The sequence below is a fragment of the Brachionichthys hirsutus genome, unplaced genomic scaffold, assembly GCF_040956055.1.
Source record: "Brachionichthys hirsutus isolate HB-005 unplaced genomic scaffold, CSIRO-AGI_Bhir_v1 contig_1024, whole genome shotgun sequence".
Classification (NCBI taxonomy): Eukaryota; Metazoa; Chordata; class Actinopteri; order Lophiiformes; family Brachionichthyidae; genus Brachionichthys; species Brachionichthys hirsutus.
Genome location: NW_027180716.1, coordinates 1 through 23,875, shown reverse-complemented (window position 1 = coordinate 23,875; position 23,875 = coordinate 1). Strand labels below are relative to the sequence as shown.

The 23,875-nt window shown below is 49.7% G+C and overlaps 2 protein-coding genes across 2 annotated transcripts; both read left to right on the top strand.

Moving 5' to 3' along the window:
• Positions 1 to 911: 911 nt before the first annotated feature.
• LOC137916538 (pre-mRNA-processing-splicing factor 8-like) lies at positions 912 to 19,014 on the top strand. The gene is made up of 43 exons (XM_068759526.1): positions 912 to 966; positions 1,574 to 1,694; positions 1,783 to 1,951; positions 2,041 to 2,205; positions 2,305 to 2,523; positions 2,624 to 2,836; positions 3,681 to 3,806; positions 3,976 to 4,081; positions 4,341 to 4,531; positions 4,656 to 4,775; positions 4,865 to 5,054; positions 6,694 to 6,813; positions 7,409 to 7,543; positions 7,628 to 7,757; positions 7,887 to 8,083; positions 8,186 to 8,392; positions 8,811 to 8,974; positions 9,079 to 9,205; positions 9,286 to 9,478; positions 9,617 to 9,804; positions 9,952 to 10,190; positions 10,362 to 10,508; positions 10,607 to 10,817; positions 10,905 to 11,021; positions 11,143 to 11,390; positions 11,472 to 11,651; positions 11,769 to 11,904; positions 12,601 to 12,770; positions 12,976 to 13,105; positions 13,215 to 13,361; positions 13,517 to 13,677; positions 13,788 to 13,979; positions 14,741 to 14,978; positions 15,158 to 15,286; positions 15,736 to 15,849; positions 15,941 to 16,114; positions 16,838 to 17,031; positions 17,118 to 17,357; positions 17,434 to 17,575; positions 17,682 to 17,822; positions 17,895 to 18,034; positions 18,113 to 18,315; positions 18,473 to 19,014. Exons 2-43 carry the CDS (start codon positions 1,586 to 1,588, stop codon positions 18,625 to 18,627), a joined length of 7,017 nt encoding a protein of 2,338 aa, XP_068615627.1. The 5' UTR covers positions 912 to 966; positions 1,574 to 1,585; the 3' UTR covers positions 18,628 to 19,014.
• Positions 19,015 to 20,608: 1,594 nt separating this feature from the next.
• Positions 20,609 to 23,867, top strand: LOC137916539 (RILP-like protein 1; the record flags this gene model as incomplete). Its single annotated transcript, XM_068759527.1, has 6 exons — positions 20,609 to 20,932; positions 21,270 to 21,393; positions 22,251 to 22,372; positions 23,277 to 23,462; positions 23,608 to 23,777; positions 23,858 to 23,867. Coding segments are annotated over exons 1-6 (936 nt in total), but the record flags the coding sequence as incomplete, so codon positions are not given.
• Between the last annotated feature and the right edge of the window lie 8 nt (positions 23,868 to 23,875).

The window sequence follows — 23,875 nt, the reverse complement described above, 5'->3', positions numbered from 1 at the left end:
TCTGAGGTTATCTCGACCAGGCCAATATTTAAAAAAAAATCACCATTCTCTTTCAAATTACGTTCCTGGGCTAATTCAGCAAATTACTTAATTGCACCATCTTTATAGAGATTATTGATGATGTATGCCATTGTCTCACCATCTTTTCCAAATGATTGTTTCTTATCCCCCTATTTTTACTTCTGGGTTTAACCAAAGCGAGGCATGTTGCTGTCTGCGATGAGAGATCTTGTGAATTTTATGAGCCTTTGCCCAGACTGTCCTTGAGTGTTTAATAATTGGGCTAATATCTCCATGGTTATCATTTGACTGCTGGGTTATCACATCACGATTGCTCACTCTAACAACGTTGCAGCGGGCATCCGTTTCTCGGTGAGAATTGCTGCTAAAATAATCTTATTTGATAAGAAATGTGAGTATTTACATGCAAAACAGTTTGACAGTACATCATATCAATGGAGATTGATACAGGAGTAGTACAATTTTTTTAAGCCTATTGTACCGGGTAAAATAAAAAGCTTCTTATGCAGTACTTTAAAACCAGGAAACCACAAGAAACCAAACATCTAAACATACTGTCTGAAGGTAGGGGGTAATAAAAGGTTAGGTCTATTGATAGTACCATTTTTGTACATATCTAACGAATAAATAAGTTAAAACAGAAATGCAAAAATATTGTGGAAGGCGTTTATGCGTACACTCCAGCACCGTAGGGGGCGGTAGTGGGACGGAAACTGAAGCATCCGGGTATTGTCGTAGTTGCGCAAATCCAACGTTTGCGTATTTTCCGACGTAGCACCCTTCCGCTATCTACTGGTAACGCTGGTAAATTGTTTGTGAATCCCACTGAACGTCGTTCATCGTGCGGCCGCTGTCGTTGTCCGTGCGTGATGCCCTGAATCGATGTTGTGGTAGCCTGCTGTGATCAGAAAGCCTCGATAAAGGATCCCCGGTGACGGTAACACGGTAAGCGGTGTTGCGCGGGCTTTCTTTTCTGTTAGCTTGTAGTTTTAGTTTACTAGCTTAAAGCTTCACCTGCGTTTGGCCTAAACTACGTCGACAGCGGCAACCTCGACGTAAGGAAATGTTTACAAATGGGAAAATGAACGTGAAAATGAGGGTTAAAACTAATACAACTATATATATATATAATGGATTGTTGTAGGAAACTGTATTTAGTTATGTCTGTTAAAATTTTGCGAAACAATTGATCCTGCATGGCGCGCTAGGTTGTTAAGCTAGCTCGTGACTAGCTACTATCGGCACGGCGGTGCTAACGTCTCATGGTCGATAGCGAACTTCTTTAACGGCGAGGAGCGCCAGTGTGGACTCGGCCGGTTCCCGTTTTCCACACCGTGTTCCGAACAATGCGTTCATGTTTTCTAGCTGTGTATAAGTATGCCTTTGAAGTATTAGCGCCACGGCGGGTGACCCATTAATTGTTGAAGCGAGCTCTTTGTGCTAATGTGACCGGATGTACTCATCCGTGATTCAAAAATTCAGACTGAAATAAATGTTCACGGTGAGTTTTGTTTCTGAACTGAGTCGATTTCTCGATGGTTTGTGTTTACAGCGGTGACGCGCCATGGCGGCGACTTTCCCCTACAGAGGGGTCCCTCCAGCGATGCCTCCAGGCGTCCCCCTTCCTGTTCCTGTTCCGGATTACATGACGGAGGAAAAACTGCAAGAGAAAGGTATTGTTTTGTTTCTGCTGCGCGATTTAAAACTTACGTCTTGCATATCTTATGAGCTGTTAATTTTGTATGTCTTTGAACTCTTCAGCAAGAAAATGGCAGCAATTGCAAGCAAAGCGCTACTCAGAAAAGAGAAAGTTCGGCTTTGTTGATGCTCAGAAGGAGGACATGCCGCCTGAGCATGTCCGCAAGATCATCAGGGACCATGGAGACATGACCAATAGAAAGTTTCGCCACGACAAGAGGGTGTATCTCGGGTACAGTTACACTGGTTAATGCGGCAGCCGAGAGAATCCGTCCCCAGCAGCACGACCAATGCGTTGCTTTCTTTTCTTACGTTGAGCAGCGCACTGAAGTACATGCCGCACGCTGTGCTGAAGCTGCTGGAGAACATGCCCATGCCCTGGGAGCAGATCAGAGACGTTCCCGTTCTCTACCACATCACGGGAGCCATCTCCTTTGTGAACGAGATCCCCTGGGTCATAGAGCCCGTCTATATCGCCCAGTGGGGGTAAGGGGCGCCGAGGTCGATGATTTGCAACATGTCGGGATGTATTACCTTTGCCCGATGACGATGAGGTGTTTACGTATCCCATAACCACCCGTTTAGTACCATGTGGATCATGATGCGTCGCGAGAAGCGCGATCGTCGGCACTTCAAGCGAATGCGCTTTCCGCCCTTTGACGACGAGGAGCCGCCGCTGGACTACGCCGACAACATCCTCGATGTCGAACCGTTGGAGGCCATCCAGATGGAACTGGACCCCGACGAAGACTCGTCGTGTGCCGAGTGGTTGTACGAGCATCAGCCCCTCAAAGACGCCACCAAGTGAGCTGCCCTCCGGCCGCTGACCCGGATGCGTGCGGCTTCACGTGTTCGGCGTAGACGGAATCGGCAAAACCCGATTAATACGTTAATGTCCCATCAGGTTCGTGAATGGAACCACCTACCGGCGCTGGCAGTTCACGCTCCCCATGATGTCCACGCTGTACCGATTGGCCAATCAGCTGCTCACGGACCTGGTGGATTTCAACTACTTTTATCTCTTTGACCTCAAGGCTTTCTTCACTTCCAAGGCCTTAAATATGGCCATTCCTGGGGGGCCAAAGTTTGAGCCATTGGTCCGGGACATCAACCTCCAGTAAGGGCCTCCTGCTTTTATTTAATGATGAATGAGTGACGTAGACCAGCGGTCCCCAACCTTTTTCCTGCCACGGACCGGTTTCATGCCGTGAAATCCTTTCGCGGACCGGGGGGGGGGGGGGAATATAATCTTACCAATAAACTTTATATTATGCACTTGCGATAACTATTAAATAAATAATTAATAGTTACACAATATCTACTCGCCATAAATTGTGGTCCCAATAATTACTTCTGTCATTCATGGTTTTTTGTGTCATAAATTCCACATTCTTGTCTTTTAATCCGGGTTCTTGTCTTTTAATCCGGGTTCTGGTCTCAATGTGCCGAAGCAGTTTTGAACCCTTCATTGCTCGTTAACGGAGCGAATCAGCTGTTAATACCCGAGTTTTAAGTCTTAGTCCTGGTTTCTCTTCTTGGAGGTCGTCGGCGCTTCTTCTTCCTCCTCAGTTGGACTTTTTTCCTCGGCAAAGAAGCTCTCCAAAGACTTTTGTTTCTTTTTATTAATTTTTGCGAGTTCAGGGCAGTTTTTTTTTAGCAACGTATCAAGACGCGATTGTTACGTTGGAGAAAATCCGGTCGTTTTTCAAAATAAAACACCTTTTAGACGCTAATAATCGATACAACGGAAATTGTATACATTAGTTGTTCTTTCTTTGCGGCCCGGTAACAAATGCCTCACGGACCGGTGGTTGGAGACCCCTGACGTAGACCACAGGAGTAGGGCTTGCATGCTCATTTTGTTGCCTGTTGAATGTTTTTTTACGTCATGTTTTCCCCTGACAAAAGGACAGATTTCAGATAACTTGTCCTGTGGCTGATTTCTTCCGTTTCTCCTGCAGAGACGAAGACTGGAACGAGTTCAATGACATCAACAAGATCATCATCCGGCAGCCTATCAGGACAGAGTACAAGATCGCCTTCCCCTACCTGTACAACAACTTGCCACATCACGTCCACCTCACTTGGTAAGACATTAATAATTCCTTCGTCTCCCAAGTTTGTAGTCCATTGAAAAATAGATTCGTTGAGGTGAAAGTTGTGTGAAATGCCTTTGTAATTGTTCCTCGTCCATTTAATGCATTATTCATATTGACTGTAAGGAATGAGTAGATGCTAATGGTTTAACTCCTGCAGGTATCACACGCCCAATGTGGTGTTCATCAAGACGGAGGATCCGGATCTCCCCGCCTTCTACTTTGATCCACTGATCAACCCAATTTCACACAGACATTCTGTCAAGGTAGGAGTGGATGCTTGTAATCTCATAACAAGTACATTTTAAACATCTGAATTTGGCCCTCCTGCAAAGGGTGTGTGTTTAAGTAAAGGTTAATTAGCTGCAGTTTCTGCTCACCCTTCAGCATCCAGAGGTTGAACTTGATCTGAGTTAAACCTCCCAGAGGAATGAATGAAGGAAGGAAGGATAGACGGTTCCTTCGTGTTTATTGTTTCTCCACATTGTTCTTAAAGTCCAATTCCACTTTCCTGCCTCCGCTCAGAGCCAGGAGCCGTTGCCTGATGATGACGAGGAGTTTGAGCTTCCAGAGTATGTGGAACCCTTCCTGAAGGAGACCCCACTCTACACGGACAACACAGCCAATGGCATTGCTCTGCTCTGGGCACCGCGACCCTTCAACCTCCGATCCGGACGCACGAGACGTGCCCTTGACATCCCCTTGATAAAGAACTGGTGAGCGAACGAACAAACTGTTTAAGGCGTTGACAGTATTTACCGATCAACATTAAATGGGTTGTCTTTAATCAGTTATTTTCACGTTTCTAGTGTCATCGGTTGGTTCCTAATTGTATTGCAGGTACCGCGAGCACTGCCCCGCAGGGCAGCCGGTGAAAGTACGCGTGTCGTACCAGAAGCTGCTCAAATACTATGTGCTCAATGCGCTCAAGCACAGACCGCCCAAGGCTCAGAAGAAGAGGTGAGCATCAACGGACGCTTCAGTTTGATCCCGTCGGGCCTGACGGGTGAACTTTTAGCCATCGGCGGTCGTTTTGTTCCTTCTTCCAGGTATCTGTTCCGCTCCTTCAAGGCCACAAAGTTCTTTCAGTCTACCAAGCTGGACTGGGTGGAGGTGGGCCTGCAGGTCTGTCGACAGGGCTACAACATGCTCAACCTGCTCATTCACCGCAAGAACCTCAACTACCTGCATCTGGACTACAACTTCAACTTGAAGCCCGTCAAGACTCTGACCACGAAGGTAGCGTCTCCGGGGCAGACCGGCTTGTGCGTTTCCTCTTTTGGCATTCTGCTGGTCTAACTCGGGGGGTCCCCAAACGTTTTCCTGTGGGGGCCACGTAACCTTTTCCTTCTCCTTCGGGGTCAGTTTGTACAGGAGAAGTGTGGCGATGGCAGGGGGGCCTAAACATTTATTGTTTTCCAGACAGCCACCAAATAACCCTGTTTTCACAGAAAAAAAAAAGTCAGGAAATAAATAATAACACTATTAATAAAATAAATAATAACTAAATAACCCTTTCTTCACAGAAAAAAAGAGTCTGGAAATAAATAACACTCATAAAATAAATAACACTATTAATAAAATAAATAATAACTAAATATCCCTTTCCGGGTTTGTCACAGAATAAAAGTCCATGGAACATTAACTTTCTGGTCGTATGTGAATTGTCCCAAACAAAAGGAAAAATGCTTTTCTCCAGAATATTATATTCTCCTCTATCGATATTATTTTGAGTGAACAAAAGATTGATTAATGACGCCTCTTAAATGCACCCCATTCCATTATTGATCCCCCCACCGGCTACTCGTGTTGTATGGAAAGGAAAATATTTTTTATTAATTAATTTGGTCTCTGGTATTGTTCAGAGACCAGATGTGGAGGCGGGCCTTAGTTTGGGGACCCCTGGCCTAACTGAACAGTAATGCATGAATAAAAATGTTTTTCTTTTGACTCAAAGGTTGCCCTCTTTTTCCCATATTCTTATGATTTAGATGCCATTTCTGCATCTTGACTGTGTCCTTGTCATAAAGTCATCAATACCAGTTTTTAATATATACAGTAGTCCCTCGATATAATGCGGTTCATCTTCTGCGACTTCGCTGCTTCGCGGAGTTTTAATGCATTTTTTCAGATTTTATTTTTTGCACTTGAACGCGCCTTGAAACGGCGCAAGGGAAGGTGCGGTCGGAGGGACTGTGAGATACGCGCGAGTTGCTATTAATAACTTCTTATGTGTTCAACCTCGTAGGTTGATCATTAAAATTAAATTGATTATTTCTAAAAGCTATCATGTTTATTTGTTAAGCGTTTGTTTTATAGCGCTCTTATTCTCTGTGTAAAAAGAGGCTTTTATTTTGTAGGAGCAATAACGTCACGTCCCTTTTAGGCCACGTTTCTTCCTGTTGATACATGTAGCCGGCTAGCCGCGCTGCCGTTCCGCTGTGCTAAGCTATCCAATAAAGCAGCATGAGAGGCTAAAGACAGCACGAGTAGAATATTTGTTCTTCTGCACTCCGAGCGACTCTTTCCTCGACCTGCACGCCTTAACATTATTAACAGGAAAACGTTTACTGTACGTACTATATATTTATATTCATCAAACAAATGTTTAGTTCTGAAAAGGTTTTAATCTTTGGTTTCATTCTATAATACTGAAACAATCTATTTAGATTAATGCCTGACTGTTAAACGTGTATAAAGTGTGTGGTGAGGGGTTTTACAGCCTTAAAACATTTATGTACATGTATAATAATTAAAAAAAAATAAAGATCGCTACATTGCGGATTTCACTTATTGCGGGTTGTTTTTGGAACGTAACCCCTGCGGAAAATGAGGGACTACTGTACATATATATTCTTGTCTTGTTTGTGTCACCCAGGAAAGAAAGAAGTCCCGATTCGGGAATGCCTTCCACTTGTGCAGAGAAGTGCTCCGTCTCAGCAAACTGGTGGTCGACAGTCACGTCCAGTACAGACTAGGAAACGTCGATGCCTTTCAGGTAAGTTCAGAAACGGGATTGGTTGTATCTGTTCTTGTTTTTCCCCTTTCAGTATTATTACCGTTGCCGGGGGTTACGTCTGTCTTTCAGCAAGATAACTAACAAAAATAAAAGTTCTGAGCGGCGCTGGATGAAATGTTAAGGAAATACTGGGAATGTTAACGGGAACAGTTGATAAAATTTTGATGATCCAAAAGAGATCCTGGATTCTGGATCAGTTTTAGATTTTCAGTAACATGAAGGTTTTACTTTCTCACAGCCTGCACTGTAGGACAAACTCGTTTTTCTTTTAACACATTAAATGCTTCGAAGGTTTAATTTCTTGACGTGTTTGTATTTGTTGTATTCGTATGATTTTTATTCATCGCTTTTACTGATGGAGACATTTTACAATTAAATGGGCTCCATTCCTAAAGCGCTTTTTTGCCCAAGGACAGTTCGACATGTAGACAGCCCGGGCTGGGATTCGAACCACCGACCTACTGATGATTGGACAACCCACCCTACACGCTGGGCCCTTAGCTTAATACCTGTGTATTATTATAGGTGTTTGTTTTGCTTGATCCTAATGAATCAGGAATCCTTTCTATCCTAGTTGTCTGATGGGCTGCAGTACATCTTCGCTCACGTGGGTCAGCTGACGGGGATGTACCGCTACAAGTACAAGCTGATGAGACAAATCCGGATGTGCAAAGACCTGAAGCATCTCATCTACTACCGCTTCAACACCGTACGTAAACGGGGTTGGGTTCGTCTGCCAACGCTTTGTTCTTCTTCCCTTTGTAATCTCCAATGCATTTCCTCTCTCAATCAGGGTCCTGTGGGCAAGGGTCCAGGCTGTGGCTTCTGGGCCCCCGGTTGGAGGGTGTGGCTCTTCTTCATGAGGGGGATCACGCCGCTGTTGGAGCGGTGGCTGGGGAATCTGCTGGCCAGGCAATTTGAAGGTATGCAAACATGGCGTCCACCATCTCTCCAAATACAAAATGGCGTGTACAGAGAGAGATTTGTGTTTTGCCGGGAACGTTGGCGTAATTTCAACAAATGTTTGTGTTGCTTTCGGCCGCCCTGAACAGGGCGTCACTCCAAGGGCGTGGCCAAGACGGTTACCAAGCAGCGCGTCGAGTCCCACTTCGATCTGGAGCTGCGTGCTGCTGTGATGCATGACATTCTGGACATGATGCCGGAGGGCATCAAGCAGAACAAGGCGAGAACCATACTGCAGCACCTGAGCGAGTCCTGGAGGTGCTGGAAGGCCAACATTCCCTGGAAGGTCGGTGGATTCCAGAGATCCCGTTCGCCGTGTCTGAGATGTGTGGGGATGGTCTAATGTTTAAAACCCACGCAGCACGTTAAAAAAAAAATTCAATTGCAGGTCCCGGGCCTGCCGACCCCCATCGAGAACATGATCCTGCGCTACGTGAAAGCTAAAGCCGACTGGTGGACGAACACTGCTCATTATAACCGTGAGCGAATCCGCCGCGGGGCCACCGTGGACAAGACGGTGTGCAAGAAGAACCTGGGCCGGTTGACTCGTCTGTACCTGAAAGCCGAGCAGGAGCGACAGCACAACTACCTGAAGGTAAAACGGGAGAGAGAGGAAGTCCCCTTCTTAATGGCTAGCGTTAGCACTGTAACGTCACGGTCGGCGACCTTAAAGAAGCCTGTGGCGGCGTCTGCATCGACCAACCGCTTGATGAACGGGATCATCGGACCGGCTGCCCCGAGTGTCTGGGGACCGATGAATTTGATTTGGATGAAATCCTCACACGAAGTCGCACAGGCATTGGTCTGCTTGCCTGTGCGTAAGAAACTGAGGAACATTAAGTGAATGGTGGGTTTGTGATGTGCGGCTGCAGCTGCAGTCGGACCCTCATCATTCAGATATCGGTTCTTTGAGTTCGTATTCATCATTATCTAATCATTTACTAACTTAATGCACGGACGCTGTGGCCTGTATCGTTTCATCTGTGGATAAAGTCTCCGTGTTCCTCCGACAGGACGGCCCCTACATCACCGCCGAAGAGGCCGTGGCCATATATACCACCACCGTCCACTGGCTGGAGAGTCGGCGCTTCTCGCCGATCCCCTTCCCTCCACTGTCCTACAAGCACGACACCAAGCTGCTCATCCTGGCCCTGGAGAGGCTGAAGGAGGCGTACAGGTGCGCGCCTTTCGGTCACGGATGTAGCCGGCGGCAGGAGCGGTAGCTGCGGTAGCTGCGGTAGCGAAGCTTCTAAATCGATTTTGCGTTTCGCCGTCTCCCAGTGTGAAGTCTCGCCTGAACCAAAGTCAGAGGGAGGAGCTGGGGCTGATCGAGCAGGCGTACGATAATCCCCACGAGGCGCTATCCAGGATCAAACGTCACCTGCTCACCCAGAGAGCCTTCAAAGAGGTGACCATATCGTTTGGGCCGTCCGCACGCTGTTAGCCCGTCGCCCTCTCTTTGATTAGACCACTCCGTCTTTTCTCCAGGTGGGCATCGAGTTCATGGACCTGTACAGTCATCTGGTGCCCGTTTATGACGTGGAGCCTCTGGAGAAGATCACCGACGCGTACTTGGACCAGTACCTGTGGTACGAGGCGGACAAGAGGCGCCTTTTCCCGCCCTGGATCAAACCTGCCGACACTGAGCCGCCACCACTGCTGGTCTACAAGTGGTGCCAAGGTCAGCCGCTGCTCAGAATCTCGGTCGGGAGGAGCCAAGAGTCGCATATCTGCTGCACGAAAGCCTCGTCAAGTGGTGTTTATTCAGAAGCTTTGTATCCAGTACCGCGAGTTGGACGTGCTGCGGTTTCTTTCCCAGGCATCAACAACTTGCAGGACGTGTGGGAGACTGCAGAGGGCGAGTGCAACGTGATGCTCGAGTCCCGCTACGAGAAGATGTACGAGAAGATTGACCTGACCCTCCTGAACCGGCTGCTGCGTCTGATTGTCGATCACAACATCGCGGATTACATGACGGCCAAGAACAACGTGGTCATTAATTACAAGGTGAGGAGTCACAAATGGCGCTATAAATACCTCCTGTGTATCAGCAACGCTCGGTTTAGTTTCATTTTATTCCCCTTTAGACTCTCGGCGTCCATTTTGACGAGGTTTCATCTTGAACGTCTTCCTCTTTGTTTCTCGCCCGTCTAGGACATGAACCACACCAACTCTTACGGCATCATCAGGGGGCTCCAGTTTGCCTCGTTCATCGTGCAGTACTACGGCCTGGTGATGGACCTTCTGGTGCTCGGCCTGCACCGGGCCAGTGAAATGGCAGGGCCGCCTCAGATTCCAAACGACTTCCTGAGTTTCCAAGACACGGCCACGGAAAGCGCCCACCCGATCCGACTGTACTGTCGCTACATCGACCGCATCCACATCTTCTTCAGGTACTTTTGACTCTCCAAGTCTAAGACTCCATTCGTAGCACGAGTTTAGGAAATCCTTTCTGTGAATACGAGTTTGAAAAAATCTTGCACGGCGTTTTGAAAATGAGCCGCTAGCGTCTTCCAGCGCGGCTCGCTGAAAACGATGCGTTTGTGTTTCCCCGGCGCCGGCAGGTTCACCGCCGACGAGGCCAGAGATCTGATTCAGAGGTACCTGACGGAGCACCCCGACCCCAACAACGAGAACATCGTGGGCTACAACAACAAGAAGTGCTGGCCGCGGGACGCCCGCATGAGGCTGATGAAGCACGACGTCAACCTGTGAGTTTCCTCCTTCGTCCTTCATCTAATCCTGTTTTGAACATTCTATTTGTTCGACCACATTTGGGACGTAACTTTTCTGGTGTCGTTCTTCCCAGCGGGCGTGCCGTGTTCTGGGACATCAAGAACCGCCTCCCCAGGTCGGTGACCACCATCCAGTGGGAGAACAGCTTTGTCTCCGTGTACAGCAAGGACAACCCCAATCTACTCTTCAACATGTGCGGCTTCGAGTGCCGTATTTTACCAAAGTGCCGCACCAGTTACGAGGAGTTCACGCACAAGGACGGCGTGTGGAACCTGCAGAACGAGGTGAGGACTTCCTGTTCAGCGTTACGTTGACCACGTCTGCGTCACGGTCCTCTTGAAGTTCTCCCTCGACTGTATTTTCACGCGCAGGTGACCAAAGAGAGGACTGCGCAGTGCTTCTTGCGTGTTGACGACGAATCGATGCAGCGCTTCCACAACAGGGTTCGCCAGATCCTGATGGCCTCTGGATCCACCACGTTCACGAAAGTCAGTGGGCGGCGCCCTCTCATCTGCAGCGTTTTACCTGTGATGCCAAACAAATGAACTTTTAGTCATGGATGCAGTTCCCTTACCTGAGTATTTCTCGCCGACCTGTCTTCCCCTCCAGATTGTGAACAAATGGAACACGGCGCTGATCGGTCTGATGACGTATTTCCGTGAGGCTGTGGTCAACACTCAGGAGCTCCTGGACCTGCTGGTGAAATGCGAGAACAAGATCCAGACGCGTATCAAGATTGGGCTCAACTCCAAAATGCCGAGCCGCTTCCCCCCCGTGGTCTTCTACACCCCAAAGGAGTTGGGCGGTCTCGGTATGCTGTCCATGGGCCACGTGCTCATTCCACAGTCGGATCTGAGGTACGTTGGCGTCCAAAGCTGTCTGACGGCATCGCGTGTGTCGAGTTAAACGTCTCGGTGCTTCTCCGTCCCTCCCACCAGGTGGTCCAAGCAGACGGATGTAGGCATCACCCACTTCCGGTCTGGAATGAGCCATGAAGAGGACCAGCTCATTCCTAACCTGTATCGGTACATTCAGCCGTGGGAGAGCGAGTTCATAGACTCTCAGAGGGTTTGGGCCGAGTACGCTCTGAAAAGACAGGAGGCCATCGCCCAAAACAGGTATCGGACGTCTTTGTGTCTTCAAACAACGAGGATTCATACGCCCTCTGCTGTTCTACGCTGATTCCGTATGAACGCGAGCCGAAAGTGGTCAAGCTCTGGTCGTCTCTGCTTCAGGCGTCTGACCCTGGAGGACTTGGAGGACTCGTGGGACAGAGGAATCCCCCGCATCAACACACTTTTCCAGAAGGACAGACACACGCTGGCATACGACAAAGGCTGGAGAGTCAGGACAGACTTCAAACAGTACCAGGTATGAAGGAGGCCTTCAGAACTGGGTTTCAGGCCAAAGCACCTCGATTAAGTGATAATTGTTAATAATTGTTAACGGAAGATAATAGAAAAGCAGGAGGGGAAATCCCGCCTTCTCCCATGTTTGTTTTGGTTCGGAGTGCGCGCTGTACGTCCTCGACCCGAGACGCACTGCGTATAGCGTTACTACGTACGTTAGGTGCCGGTGAGCTTTCACACATACGAACCGAACCAGGGTTCACATGCCAGGCGGACCAGAGCTCACCTATTTGATCTGCAACAGAGTTCGGATGAGCTTTCACACCTGCCCAAACGAAGCGGACTATCCGTAGAAACGAACTCTGGTCCGTTTAAAGCGGACCAAACGGCTTGGTGTGAAAGCAACTTTAGACTAAGGAGACTGCAGAGAGAAGGTTGTTGCATTAAAACAATCAAAACACTGTTCAGTAAAGCATGACCTTTTACCATCAATGCCTGGTGCCTAATTTAAGATCAATCTTTTATTTGTAATCTTGATTAAATTGTGCATTATAGGCAGATCTTGTCTGTTTCTTTAATAATTGCAATGTAACGGTATGATGATATGCTGTAACTCTGAAACGAATGTAAATACTTTATTGATCCCAAAGGGAATTTGGGAATGTGTGTGAATGTGCTTTTGCTTTTAACTCTTGATCTTTGGTTCGTTTGAATGCAGGTGCTGAAGCAGAATCCCTTCTGGTGGACGCACCAGAGACACGACGGCAAGCTGTGGAACCTGAACAACTACCGCACAGACATGATCCAGGCGCTCGGCGGCGTCGAAGGCATCCTGGAACACACCCTCTTCAAAGGCACTTACTTTCCCACCTGGGAGGGGCTCTTCTGGTAAGAGCACTTAAACGCAACGAGTGCTTGTGAAGAGAGAGTCCTCTAGAGAAATGGAATAACAAACACTTTTTTGTGCTCCATTTCTTTTCTTTGTCAATGTCTCGCTGTTAAATTTCTACGTAACCGGTACAATTTAGGAGTTTCTGTTTTTCCTCCCATGAAATTGGTCAATTCAATATTTTTTGCTGTTTGGGGGCTAAAGGGAGAAGGCCAGCGGCTTCGAGGAGTCCATGAAATGGAAGAAGCTGACTAATGCCCAGAGGTCTGGACTGAACCAGATCCCCAACCGTCGCTTCACTCTGTGGTGGTCGCCCACAATCAACAGAGCCAACGTCAGTCCAATCAGCATTTAGAGATGGATCGATTTGCATATTTCTGAGGGAAAGGGCAGAATGAAGAGCTCTTGTGTTTTTATGTTCCATTTCTGTCCCTGTGTTTTAGGTCTACGTGGGTTTCCAGGTGCAGCTTGACTTGACGGGAATCTTCATGCACGGCAAAATTCCCACCCTCAAGATTTCCCTCATTCAGATCTTCAGGGCTCACTTGTGGCAAAAGATCCATGAGAGCATCGTGATGGATCTTTGTCAGGTCAGTTTCGTTTTTTTTACCTCATTCTGGGGGGGGGGGCGCCTTTAACTTTCCAGAGCACCAGAATCATTGTGGACTCGGGTTTTTTTTTTCCTGCGTTCTCATCGACATGGCCGCCCCACAGATGCGCTGATGTCTTCTGTTTTTCTTCGCAGGTCTTTGATCAGGAGCTGGACGCTCTCGAGATCGAGACGGTGCAGAAGGAGACAATCCACCCCAGGAAGTCTTACAAGATGAACTCGTCCTGCGCAGACATTCTCCTTTTCGCGTCGTACAAGTGGAACGTCTCTCGCCCGTCGCTGCTCGCAGATTCCAAGTAGGAGTCCTTGAATTGTGCTTTCCTCTTTTTGAGGGTTGTTCCGGTTGCACTAAGAACCCTTCGGACCAGAACCGGGTCACCGTTAACGAGTGTCTCACTGCCTCCAGGGACGTGATGGACAGCACCACCACCCAGAAGTACTGGATTGACATTCAGTTGCGCTGGGGCGACTATGACTCGCATGACATTGAGCGCTACGCCAGGGCCAAGTTCCTGGACTACACCACGGACAACATGAGTATCTACCCCTCCCCCACCGGCGTGCTGATCGCAATCGACCTGGCTTACAACCTCCACAGGTGAGGAGTGTTCCAAGCGTGGGTTAGTGACTAACATAAGACATTAGCCGATCGTCTAGCATGGCTACGAGACACTGGCTGCGTTGAACATGGACATTTCTCTAATCCGATCAGAGTTCGGAGTAAAATTGTGATCGGATGCACTGTGTTCACGGACCCTAAAAATAATGACCCGATTAGGACTTGCGTGTTCATGCATCACACTTTCGATTGATGTTTTTTTTTTTGACATGTGCAATTTATACCAGAAATAGTAGAAGAAGAAGCCGTAGCGACTTCCGTTGTAAACAAAAGATGGCTCCGCCCCTTTCTGCTTGAAACGTCAGCGTTATTTTGCCAGTTTTCTCCGTTAGTTTCCTCCTTTAATGTCTCCGGCAACATGTTTGTCTCCGATATTGACCGGTTCTGTCTTTCGCTTGCTCTGCTTCAGCTAGCTTCAGGGAATAGCAGCAGCGCGTTTAGCTGACGTCACAGACGTGCGCAGAAAGGACGGCTTGTACCGAAACATCGGAATAAGTGTTTTCATGCGCCTTGATCGGATCATCAATCGGTATAAACCACCCCCTCTCGATCGTGATCGAATCTTGATCGGGTCAGACTAATCCGATTTATACATGAAGCATTTTTATTCCGATCAGGCTTTTAATCCGATTAACTGTCCATGTAAACGCGCCTAATGATTGTTTTGCTCAAGGAGTCAAGTAATTCTGTTCCCGATTTTGATTTCGTAAATATAATGAGAGCTGGTTCTCCCGCCACAGCGGCTACGGCAACTGGTTCCCAGGCAGCAAGCCACTGATCCAGCAGGCCATGGCCAAGATCATGAAGGCCAACCCGGCCCTGTACGTGCTCAGGGAGCGCATCCGCAAAGGCCTGCAGCTGTACTCGTCCGAGCCCACGGAGCCCTATCTGTCCTCGCAGAACTACGGAGAGCTGTTCTCCAACCAGATCATCTGGTTTGTGGACGACACCAACGTGTACCGAGTCACGATCCACAAGGTGAGCGCTGAGCCGTGGCGTTTGCGTTGGACCACGAACGAGCGTCGTTCTGGAATGCCGCCTGCTTGATGTTGTAAATAAAGTGTCTGAATGGGTTTGTTTATCCGAAAGAATATTGAGAATGATCTTTCTTCTTTAGTCACGTGTTGTTGTTGGTTTTTTCCGTCTACCTTTGACAGACCTTTGAGGGCAACTTGACCACAAAACCGATCAATGGAGCCATTTTCATCTTCAACCCCAGGACTGGCCAACTCTTCCTGAAGATCATTCACACGTCTGTGTGGGCCGGACAGAAACGTCTGGGACAGGTTTGGCCTCGATCTCAGCCTCGCGCCTTTTAAATAACACGCTTTTGGTACTAGAAATCTTTCTATAAACTTTAGCTGTTTGAGCAAATCGGCCTTTTCCGGTTCTAGAAGTCTAACATTTGTTCTGCGAGCCCTCCGGTTAGGCCGTCTTTCATATTTAAGATTCAAGATTTAAGATTCAAGATTCAAGATACTTTATTGTCATTATGCGAGCATAATAAAATCGTGAGAAGGCCCACGGCTTAAGGCACACATCATAACAAACTAAATTCTCTCTCTTAAGAAACAATATATATACACACAGAGAGAGTGAGAATCACAGGCAGTAGTGCTAACAGCTTAGCTAACAGCTTAGCTGATGAACCGCGAACAAGTTGCACAATCGTCTTTTTACTCCGTGAAGTGAAGTGAACGCGTAGATGGTTTATTTAATGTTTCTCTGTCTGTAGCTGGCCAAATGGAAGACGGCTGAAGAAGTGGCTGCCCTGATTCGCTCCCTCCCTGTGGAAGAGCAGCCCAAACAGATTATTGTGACCAGGAAGGGCATGCTGGATCCCCTGGAGGTGCGACTCATGCTCGGAGCTTCTGTGGCGTTTGAAAGCCTCGCGGGATCGTCTCGGATCCTATAAATCGGTGTCTTTGCTGTCTCTGCAGGTCCACTTGCTCGATTTCCCCAACATCGTGATTAAAGGTTCTGAGCTGCAGCTCCCCTTCCAGGCCTGTCTGAAGGTGGAGAAGTTTGGAGACCTCATCCTGAAGGCCACAGAGCCTCAGATGGTTCTGTTCAACCTTTACGACGACTGGCTCAAGACCATCTCCTCTTACACGGTGAGTTTCTGCATGCCTGCGTGTCCCTGCACACCTGCCGAACACACGGATACAGTATAGAGCCGGGGTCGGGAACCTTTTTGGCTGAGAGCCATTAACACCACATATTTTTACGTGTCATTCCGTGAGAGCCATAAAATATGTTTAAAACTAAATACAAGTAAATGTGTGCATTTTATGTAATAACACGTTTAAAGTACAATAAGTCTCCGGATTATTTTTAATGACATTGTTATGCTGTCGAGCCGATAACGCGATTAAAAAGAGGGAAGTTTACTTCCTGATCTCACAACAGGCCGTTGGGCGAACCCTTTTGCACATCGACCGCTATTTACGACAGCAAAATACAGCAACCCCACTTGAACACTGTGTTGCCTAGGCGATTGATAGATAGACGCAACAACATGTATGTTTGCCACTTTCCCACTGAGATTACTGGTTTGACACGCAGACCGACCCGCTATCAATCGCCGTTTGTCCCTTTCCCGGTGAGCAGAACGCCGTATATAAGCCGGACTTTGTCTGATATGCTGCCTCAGAGCGAACCGGCTTTCCAGTCGCCGGTTTGCTCTTTCGCAAAGGAGTGTAACAAAAACTTTTTTTTTATATATAATTAAAGATTTGTCTGCGAGCCAGATGCAGCCATCAAAAGAGCCACATCTGTCTCCCGAGCCATAGGTTCCTGACCCCTGGAATATAGTATACATTTGTTCTCGTTTCTAGGCCTTCTCCCGACTCATCCTGATCCTGAGAGCGCTGCACGTCAACAACGACCGCGCCAAAGTCATCCTGAAGCCGGACAAGACGACCATCACCGAGCCCCATCACATCTGGCCCACGCTCACCGATGAGGAGTGGATCAAGGTGGAGGTGCAGCTCAAAGACCTCATTCTGGCCGACTACGGCAAAAAGAACAAGTAAGCGTCGCGGCGCGGCATCGGCACGGTCCCGGAATAAAGTCAGACACGATGTAGACGCGAATGCTTCCCTCGTCTTCGCCCAGCGTCAACGTGGCCTCGCTGACCCAGTCGGAGATCCGGGACATCATCCTGGGGATGGAGATCTCTGCGCCGTCGCAGCAGCGCCAGCAAATAGCCGAGATCGAGAAGCAGACCAAAGAGCAGTCGCAGCTCACGGCCACGCAGACCCGGACCGTCAACAAGCACGGCGACGAGATCATCACCTCCACCACCTCCAACTACGAGACCCAGACCTTCTCCTCCAAGACCGAGTGGCGAGTCAGGTGAGGCGGCGTTCGAGGCGCTGACCTTTCCAGAGGGAAGCGTGTTTGAGCCGCTCGCGTTGCTCTTCCTTCTCAGAGCCATTTCCGCTGCCAACCTCCACCTCCGGACAAACCACATCTACGTGTCGTCGGATGACATCAAGGAGACGGGCTACACCTACATCCTCCCCAAGAACGTCCTCAAGAAGTTCATCTGCATCTCCGATTTGCGAGCGCAGGTTTGTACGACGTCCTTCCGATGTATTATTCCGCTCGCCGCTTCGGCGTGAAAGCGGAGAAACGAGCGGCGTCTGTCGACGTAACGGCCCCGCCGTGCGGTTTCAGATCGCCGGCTACCTGTACGGCACCAGCCCCCCCGACAACCCCCAGGTGAAGGAGATCCGCTGCATCGTGATGGTGCCTCAGTGGGGCACTCACCAGACTGTTCACCTCCCCAACCAGCTGCCCGGCCACGAGTACCTCAAAGTAAGAAAAGAACGCGTTGCGTTTGAAACGACTCGTAACGCAGTTCCTAACGAGTCCGCGTCCGCCAATCAGGAGATGGAGCCGCTCGGCTGGATTCACACTCAGCCCAACGAGTCGCCCCAGCTGTCCCCGCAGGACGTCACCACCCACGCCAAGGTCATGGCCGACAACCCGTCCTGGGACGGAGAGAAGACCATCATCATCACGTGCAGGTGCGTCGCTGCAGCCGACGGGCAGGAAGGACTGAAGCTGGGGGGGAAGAATAACTTCACCGTTTTATTTGTGTTTAGCTTCACGCCGGGCTCGTGCACGCTGACGGCTTACAAGCTGACGCCCAGCGGCTACGAGTGGGGCCGGCAAAACACGGACAAGGGCAACAACCCCAAAGGCTACCTGCCGTCCCACTACGAGAGGGTGCAGATGCTGCTTTCTGATCGCTTCCTGGGCTTCTTCATGGTGCCCGGACAGGTGTCCTGGAACTACAACTTCATGGGTGAGTCGCCGGCGTCCTCCATTTCATTGATGTTTCCGCTCTGTTTGATTAATTTGAGTTTTCCAGTTCGGCCTCGGCTCCAAGCGATGTCAGAAAATGTCGTCACCGTTGCGCCGTGAACGTGCGCGGCTTGATCTGTTCGCTCGTCTCGCTCCAGGTGTGCGCCATGACCCCAACATGAAGTACGACCTCCAGCTGTCCAACCCGAAGGAGTTCTACCACGAAGTCCACCGGCCCTCGCACTTCCTCAACTTCGCCTCGCTGCAGGAGGGTGAGATCTATAATGCGGACCGGGAGGACATGTATGCCTGAGAGACGGCAGGAAGGACGTGGAACCGGCCCAGGAAGACCCTCGTAATAGTTCTGTTGACCAAATGCAACCGATGTTTGTAAAAGCTTTGGGACATTTTAGGAGTCTTTTGTTGTTGTTGTTTTTTTTCTACAGTTTTCTTTAGTTGCTCTTTTACATTTGGACGATGCTGTCTCCTACATCTAAGCACATCTGGATTTGTCTGTAGTTTACAATATATCAATAGAATTTTGTCTGCTTAACATTACGGTATTTCAAAAGGAGCAAACCCTCATATTGAACCAATTGAGTTTAAATTTGTATTCCCATCCAGCTATCCCCGGTGATATTGTGCTGTACGTCGTGTCACAAAGTAGCGTGGGTTTAAATAAAGATCAGTTTTTTTTAAAGTAAATGTTCTGTTGTCGTGTAAACTGCTTCTCTAATTGTCGGGAACTCGACTTGACTTGGTTCCCTCATCGTAGAGGCCAAAATCAACACCATAAAGGACGCAGCGAGTTTGGTTCCTGCTGAAACGGGCTTCACGGTAGTTTGTCCTGTTTGGGCTTCCGTCCTCTCAGTCCTTGTGGGGTGTTTGATCAACATTTAATCAGGCGGTTACTGACATAATTTCCTAGTGCAGTTCTGCGTGTTAAAGTCTGTATTCAGGCTCTAGTCTTGAGCATTAACCAGCTCGAGATGCGCACAGAAAGAACCCCCCCCCCCCCTCGGATCGGAGCTAATTCTGATTCATCCTGTTAATCGTCCTACCTGAAAGGTGTGGTCGGTCGAGGGCAGCGCTTCTCATTTATTTTCTGTTACGCCCCCCCCCACTATAAATTATGTAATTTGTCAAAATTGTTCAGCGTACCTCTGCATAACATCTTTATTAACAAAGAAAAAAAATAAAGAAATATAAACCAAGTTGCAACAAGGAATACCTTTATTAACATTATTTTTAATTTGCCTGAAATTAAAATAGATAAATTAAATCCTTATCTAAACTACAAGCGTTTTACAAAATCACCGTGAAGCCAAGCGCTACATCCGCTTTGTCATATTTCCTCGTCTTAGTTTCCGGTTGACTCGCTACCTCCGTCTTTAGCTTCCGGTTTGTCTCGGTACCTCCGTCTTTAGCTTCCGGTTGTCTCGCTACCTCCGTCTTTAGCTTCCGGTTTGCCTCGGTACCTCCGTCTTTAGCTTCCGGTTGTCTCGGTACCTCCGTCTTTAGCTTCCGGTTGTCTCGCTACCTCCGTCTTTAGCTTCCGGTTGTCTCGCTACCTCCGTCTTTAGCTTCCGGTTGTCTCGCTACCTCCGCCTGGCTCACCACAGAGCTGTTACTCCCCGCGCACACTCTGACAATGAACGCGCCACTGCCACCTACTGTAGTGGATGTGTAATTACACTTTGGTCTCGTACACCTGCGAAGTAAAGCATGCTTGGAGGGTAAATACGCGCCCCCCCCCCTGGCATCGCACCGCAACCCTCCAGGGGGCGCGCCCCACTATTTGAGAACCGCTGATCGGTCCTGTCACCAAAACGCGTTTGGACCAATCAAGGAAGTTCAGCAGAGGTGGGAGGGGAACTGTTTTATATTGTTTTTATTATTCCGTCACGGGGCTTTTCTGGCTCCGTCCGCGCGTCACCAGAGCAGAGCTCGAATGTCATTGGTCGGAGAAGTGGGCGGGTCCTACGAGGAGCAGACAGCTGGACCGTCTGCCCTCCTGATACTTACCGTTGTCCGGTACTCGGTGTCAGTGTTTCGGTGGTCGCAGTGACGTCACAGGACGTCCAGAAAAACGAACAAGGGCAGTTCGGGCGTGTCTTTGAGGAGAGTTGGACGCTGCGCGCGCACCGGAGCGGCCTTTCGGTTCCGTTTTCATCTCATCATGGATCGCAGCTCGGCGCTGAAAGGCAACTCTCACTTTCGGTAGCGGCTGCAGAACGTGGGACGTGAACCCGCGTGAACCCGCGTGAACCCGCGTGGACTGTGGACGGACGGGCATGGAAGGACGCGAGGCGGAGGGCTGCCTCCTCAAGACGTTCTCTGCCCTCACGGTGGATGACGTCTACGAGATCGCCAAGCTGATCGGAGCCGAGCTGGAGACGCTGATCGACCGCTGCGGCGAGGAGAACGTTGCGGGTCTGGTGCCGAAGATGGTGAAAGTTCTGGAGCTGCTGGAGAGCTGCGCGTCCCGGAGCAGCGCCCAAAGGCTGGAGGAAGAGGAGCTGATGAAGACCTTCGAGGCTCTGCAGCTCCAGCAGCAGAGGAGGAGGAGGAGGCCGGCGAGGGAAGGCGAGGAGGCCGACCTGGGAGGAGAACTGCAGGTGAGAGGAGCGCTGCGTTCAGGGCGTTATAGCAGTGTAATAACCGCAGAATGCTGCACGTGTAGTAACGCGTGCTTTTGGGAATGACGTTGTTAACGCGTCTTCCCGCAGACATGCGTGGAGGTGATTTTTTTTTTAATCACACTAGTAATAATCTCTCCGAGGATAGTTTAAACTTTAGCAATCATTAAGCTGCAAACAGCTGGAGTTCATATGTGAGGAAGAAAACATCTGGAGAGACACTCCCGTGTGGACACGCCCACTTCCCCTGTAGGTCAACGAGGACAGAAACATGGTGTCTCAGTCTCTCCCATTCCCCCCCGAACAGGACTCGCAGCAGGAGCAGCAGGAGCAGCAGGAGTGGAGGAGCAGGTGCGAGGAGCTGCAGGTCCAGGTGCAGCAGCTCCATCAGGACAGGGAGGCGCTGCAGAGCAGGCTGAGCGGCAGCCACGCACAGGAAGGTATCTGCCCCGAGACGGTTACCGCGGCGACTCAAAGGGTTAACGGTCCCGTGCAGCGACCCAAAGGGTTAACGGTCCCGTGGGGCGACCCAAAGGGTTAACGGTCCCGTGCAGCGACTCAAAGGGTTAACGGTCCCGTCTATTGACCCAAAGGGTTAACGGTCCCGTGGGGCGACCCAAAGGGTTAACGGTCCCGTGCGGCGACCCAAAGGGTTAACGGTCCCGTGGGGTGAGCCAAAGGGTTAACGGTCCCGTCTATCGACCCAAAGGGTTAACGGTCCCGTCTATCGACCCAAAGGGTTAACGGTCCCGTCTATCGACCCAAAGGGTTAACGGTCCCGTGCAGCGACCCAAAGGGTTAACGGTCCCGTGCAGCGACCCAAAGGGTTAACGGTCCCGTGGGGTGAGCCAAAGGGTTAACGGTCCCGTCTATCGACCCAAAGGGTTAACGGTCCCGTGCGGCGACCCAAAGGGTTAACGGTCCCGTGGGGTGACCCAAAGGGTTAACGGTTGCCGTGGCGACGCTGGACCGGTTGTTGCGGTTTTTATGCTGCAGTAAATGTTTGGAGGTCCTAAAAGTGGACGAAGGTTCAGGCCAGGGCTGCCCCCCCCCTCCCCCCACTAGCAAACAGGAAGACGCAGAAAACGAAAGTCCAACTAGAGACAAACCGGGGGGGGGGGGCAGGTGAATATGGTCGTTCATGTTGCTGCTGTCAGATTCCCAGATGTTTGTTTGTGCCGCTGCTCCACATTTTCGAATGCTTCTCCATGAATGGTAGCTATAGCTGTGTGCGTGTGTGTGTGCGTGTGTGTGCGTGTGTGTGTGCGTGTGTGTGTGTGTGTGTGTGCGTGTGCAGATCGTGCGCAGCAACAGGAGCGAGAGGTGATGCTGAAGCTGAAGGAGGTGGTGGACAAACAGAGAGATGAACTGAGGGCTAAAGTCCAGGAGATAACCTCCATCTCCAAGGAGGTGGAGGCGGTAAGGACACGCACACACACGCACACACACGCACACACACGCACACGCACGCACACAGTAAGGTGCATGTCAACTACAATGGCTGATTTAATGGAAGCTGTGGAAATAGAATTGGAGGAACATTCTGGCCGACTGTGCTCCCTCCTGATGTGTTCGAAGGACTCGACGGTTCCAGAGAGACTTTTATTTTGAAGGACTAAGATAGAGTCTTTGTGTTTCCTGCTGAGGGTTAGAAATACACAAAAACATTTATGACTGGAGACACAAAGGTCAGTCCTTCAAAGGCATGTTGGAAACATCGGTGTTTATTATCATACCAAGCTCACACACACACACACACACACACACACGCACGCACACACGCACGCACACACACACACACGCACACACACACACACACACACACACGCACACACACACGCACACACGCACACACACACACACACACACACACACAGCCAGATTTCACATGCACCAATTGGGAAGTTGCATGGCATAAATGACACACAATGACATCACGCAGGGCAGAGTGATGTCATCAGGGCAGAAGGGGGGGGGGGGGGTTGCATGTTGTTGAGCATTAAGCAGCATGTCAGAGATGTCTGCGTATTCCGTGTGTATGCACGTGCGTGTGCGTGTGCGTGTGCGTGTGCGTGCACGTCTATGGTAACTATGTGAAGACATGTGTCCCACATTATCTAAATAACAACCACAAGTGGGCGTGTCTGTTTCCAGAGAGTTAGCGTCTCTCCCCCAATGGAGCGATGCCTGGAATTCCTTTCAGCCATTAAACGACTCCCACAGTGTTGACATTGTTTGGTTTCGTTCTGTGTGTGCGTGCGTGTGTGTGTGTGTGTGTGTGTGTGTGTGTGTGTGCGTGCGTGTGCGTGCGTGCGTGCGGCAGCTCCAGGAGCAGTTGGAGCGCTTCATGAAGATGAATGGCGAGCTGCGACACAAGCAGAACGTGCTGCAGGCCCAGCTGAGGAGCAGCGTGGAGAGGAAGGCCGACGCGGAGGCGGACCTGAAGGAGAAAAACAAGGAAGTAGAAAATCTCCTCGCGCAGCTGGACAGAGCCAACAGCAACATCCCTGTAAGTGGCCGGTCCAGACAAACGTGCACGAGCCTGCTCCCTTCTACAGGTGTGTGCGTGTTCCCGCTCGAGTCAGGGTGTGAAATCGCCACTTTGAGGATTTAAAAACTTGCAGCCTTCAATTGTTTTCTGTTCATTCCATCAGTCCGGTTCACATCAAGCAGCGTGCGAGTCGGAGAAAAAGCCGGCGGTGGATCAGAAGGATCCGGATCAGCCGTGCTTCACCAAGAAGGAGGTGCGTGACATCATATTTGAGAGGAACGAGCTGAAAACCAACCTGTTCCTGGTGCAGGAGGAGCTCAGCTACTATCAGAGGTGTGTGTGTGTGTGTGTAGGGGGGGGGGGGGGGGGGGGTACGCCTTCTCTCACTGATGCTCCTTAATGTGGTTGTTCAGGGAGATCTTGAATGAGGA

What these genes read in the sequence shown, in the direction of transcription:
- LOC137916538 (XM_068759526.1), top strand. Translation starts at nt 1,586, where the DNA reads ATGGCGGCGACTTTCCCCTACAGAGGGGTCCCTCCAGCGATGCCTCCA. An exon ending in GAAACGTCGATGCCTTTCAG is followed by an intron (nt 6,814 to 7,408) that starts GTAAGTTCAGAA and finishes TTTCTATCCTAG; the next exon opens with TTGTCTGATGGGCTGCAGTA. An exon ending in CCACAATCAACAGAGCCAAC is followed by an intron (nt 13,106 to 13,214) that starts GTCAGTCCAATC and finishes CCTGTGTTTTAG; the next exon opens with GTCTACGTGGGTTTCCAGGT.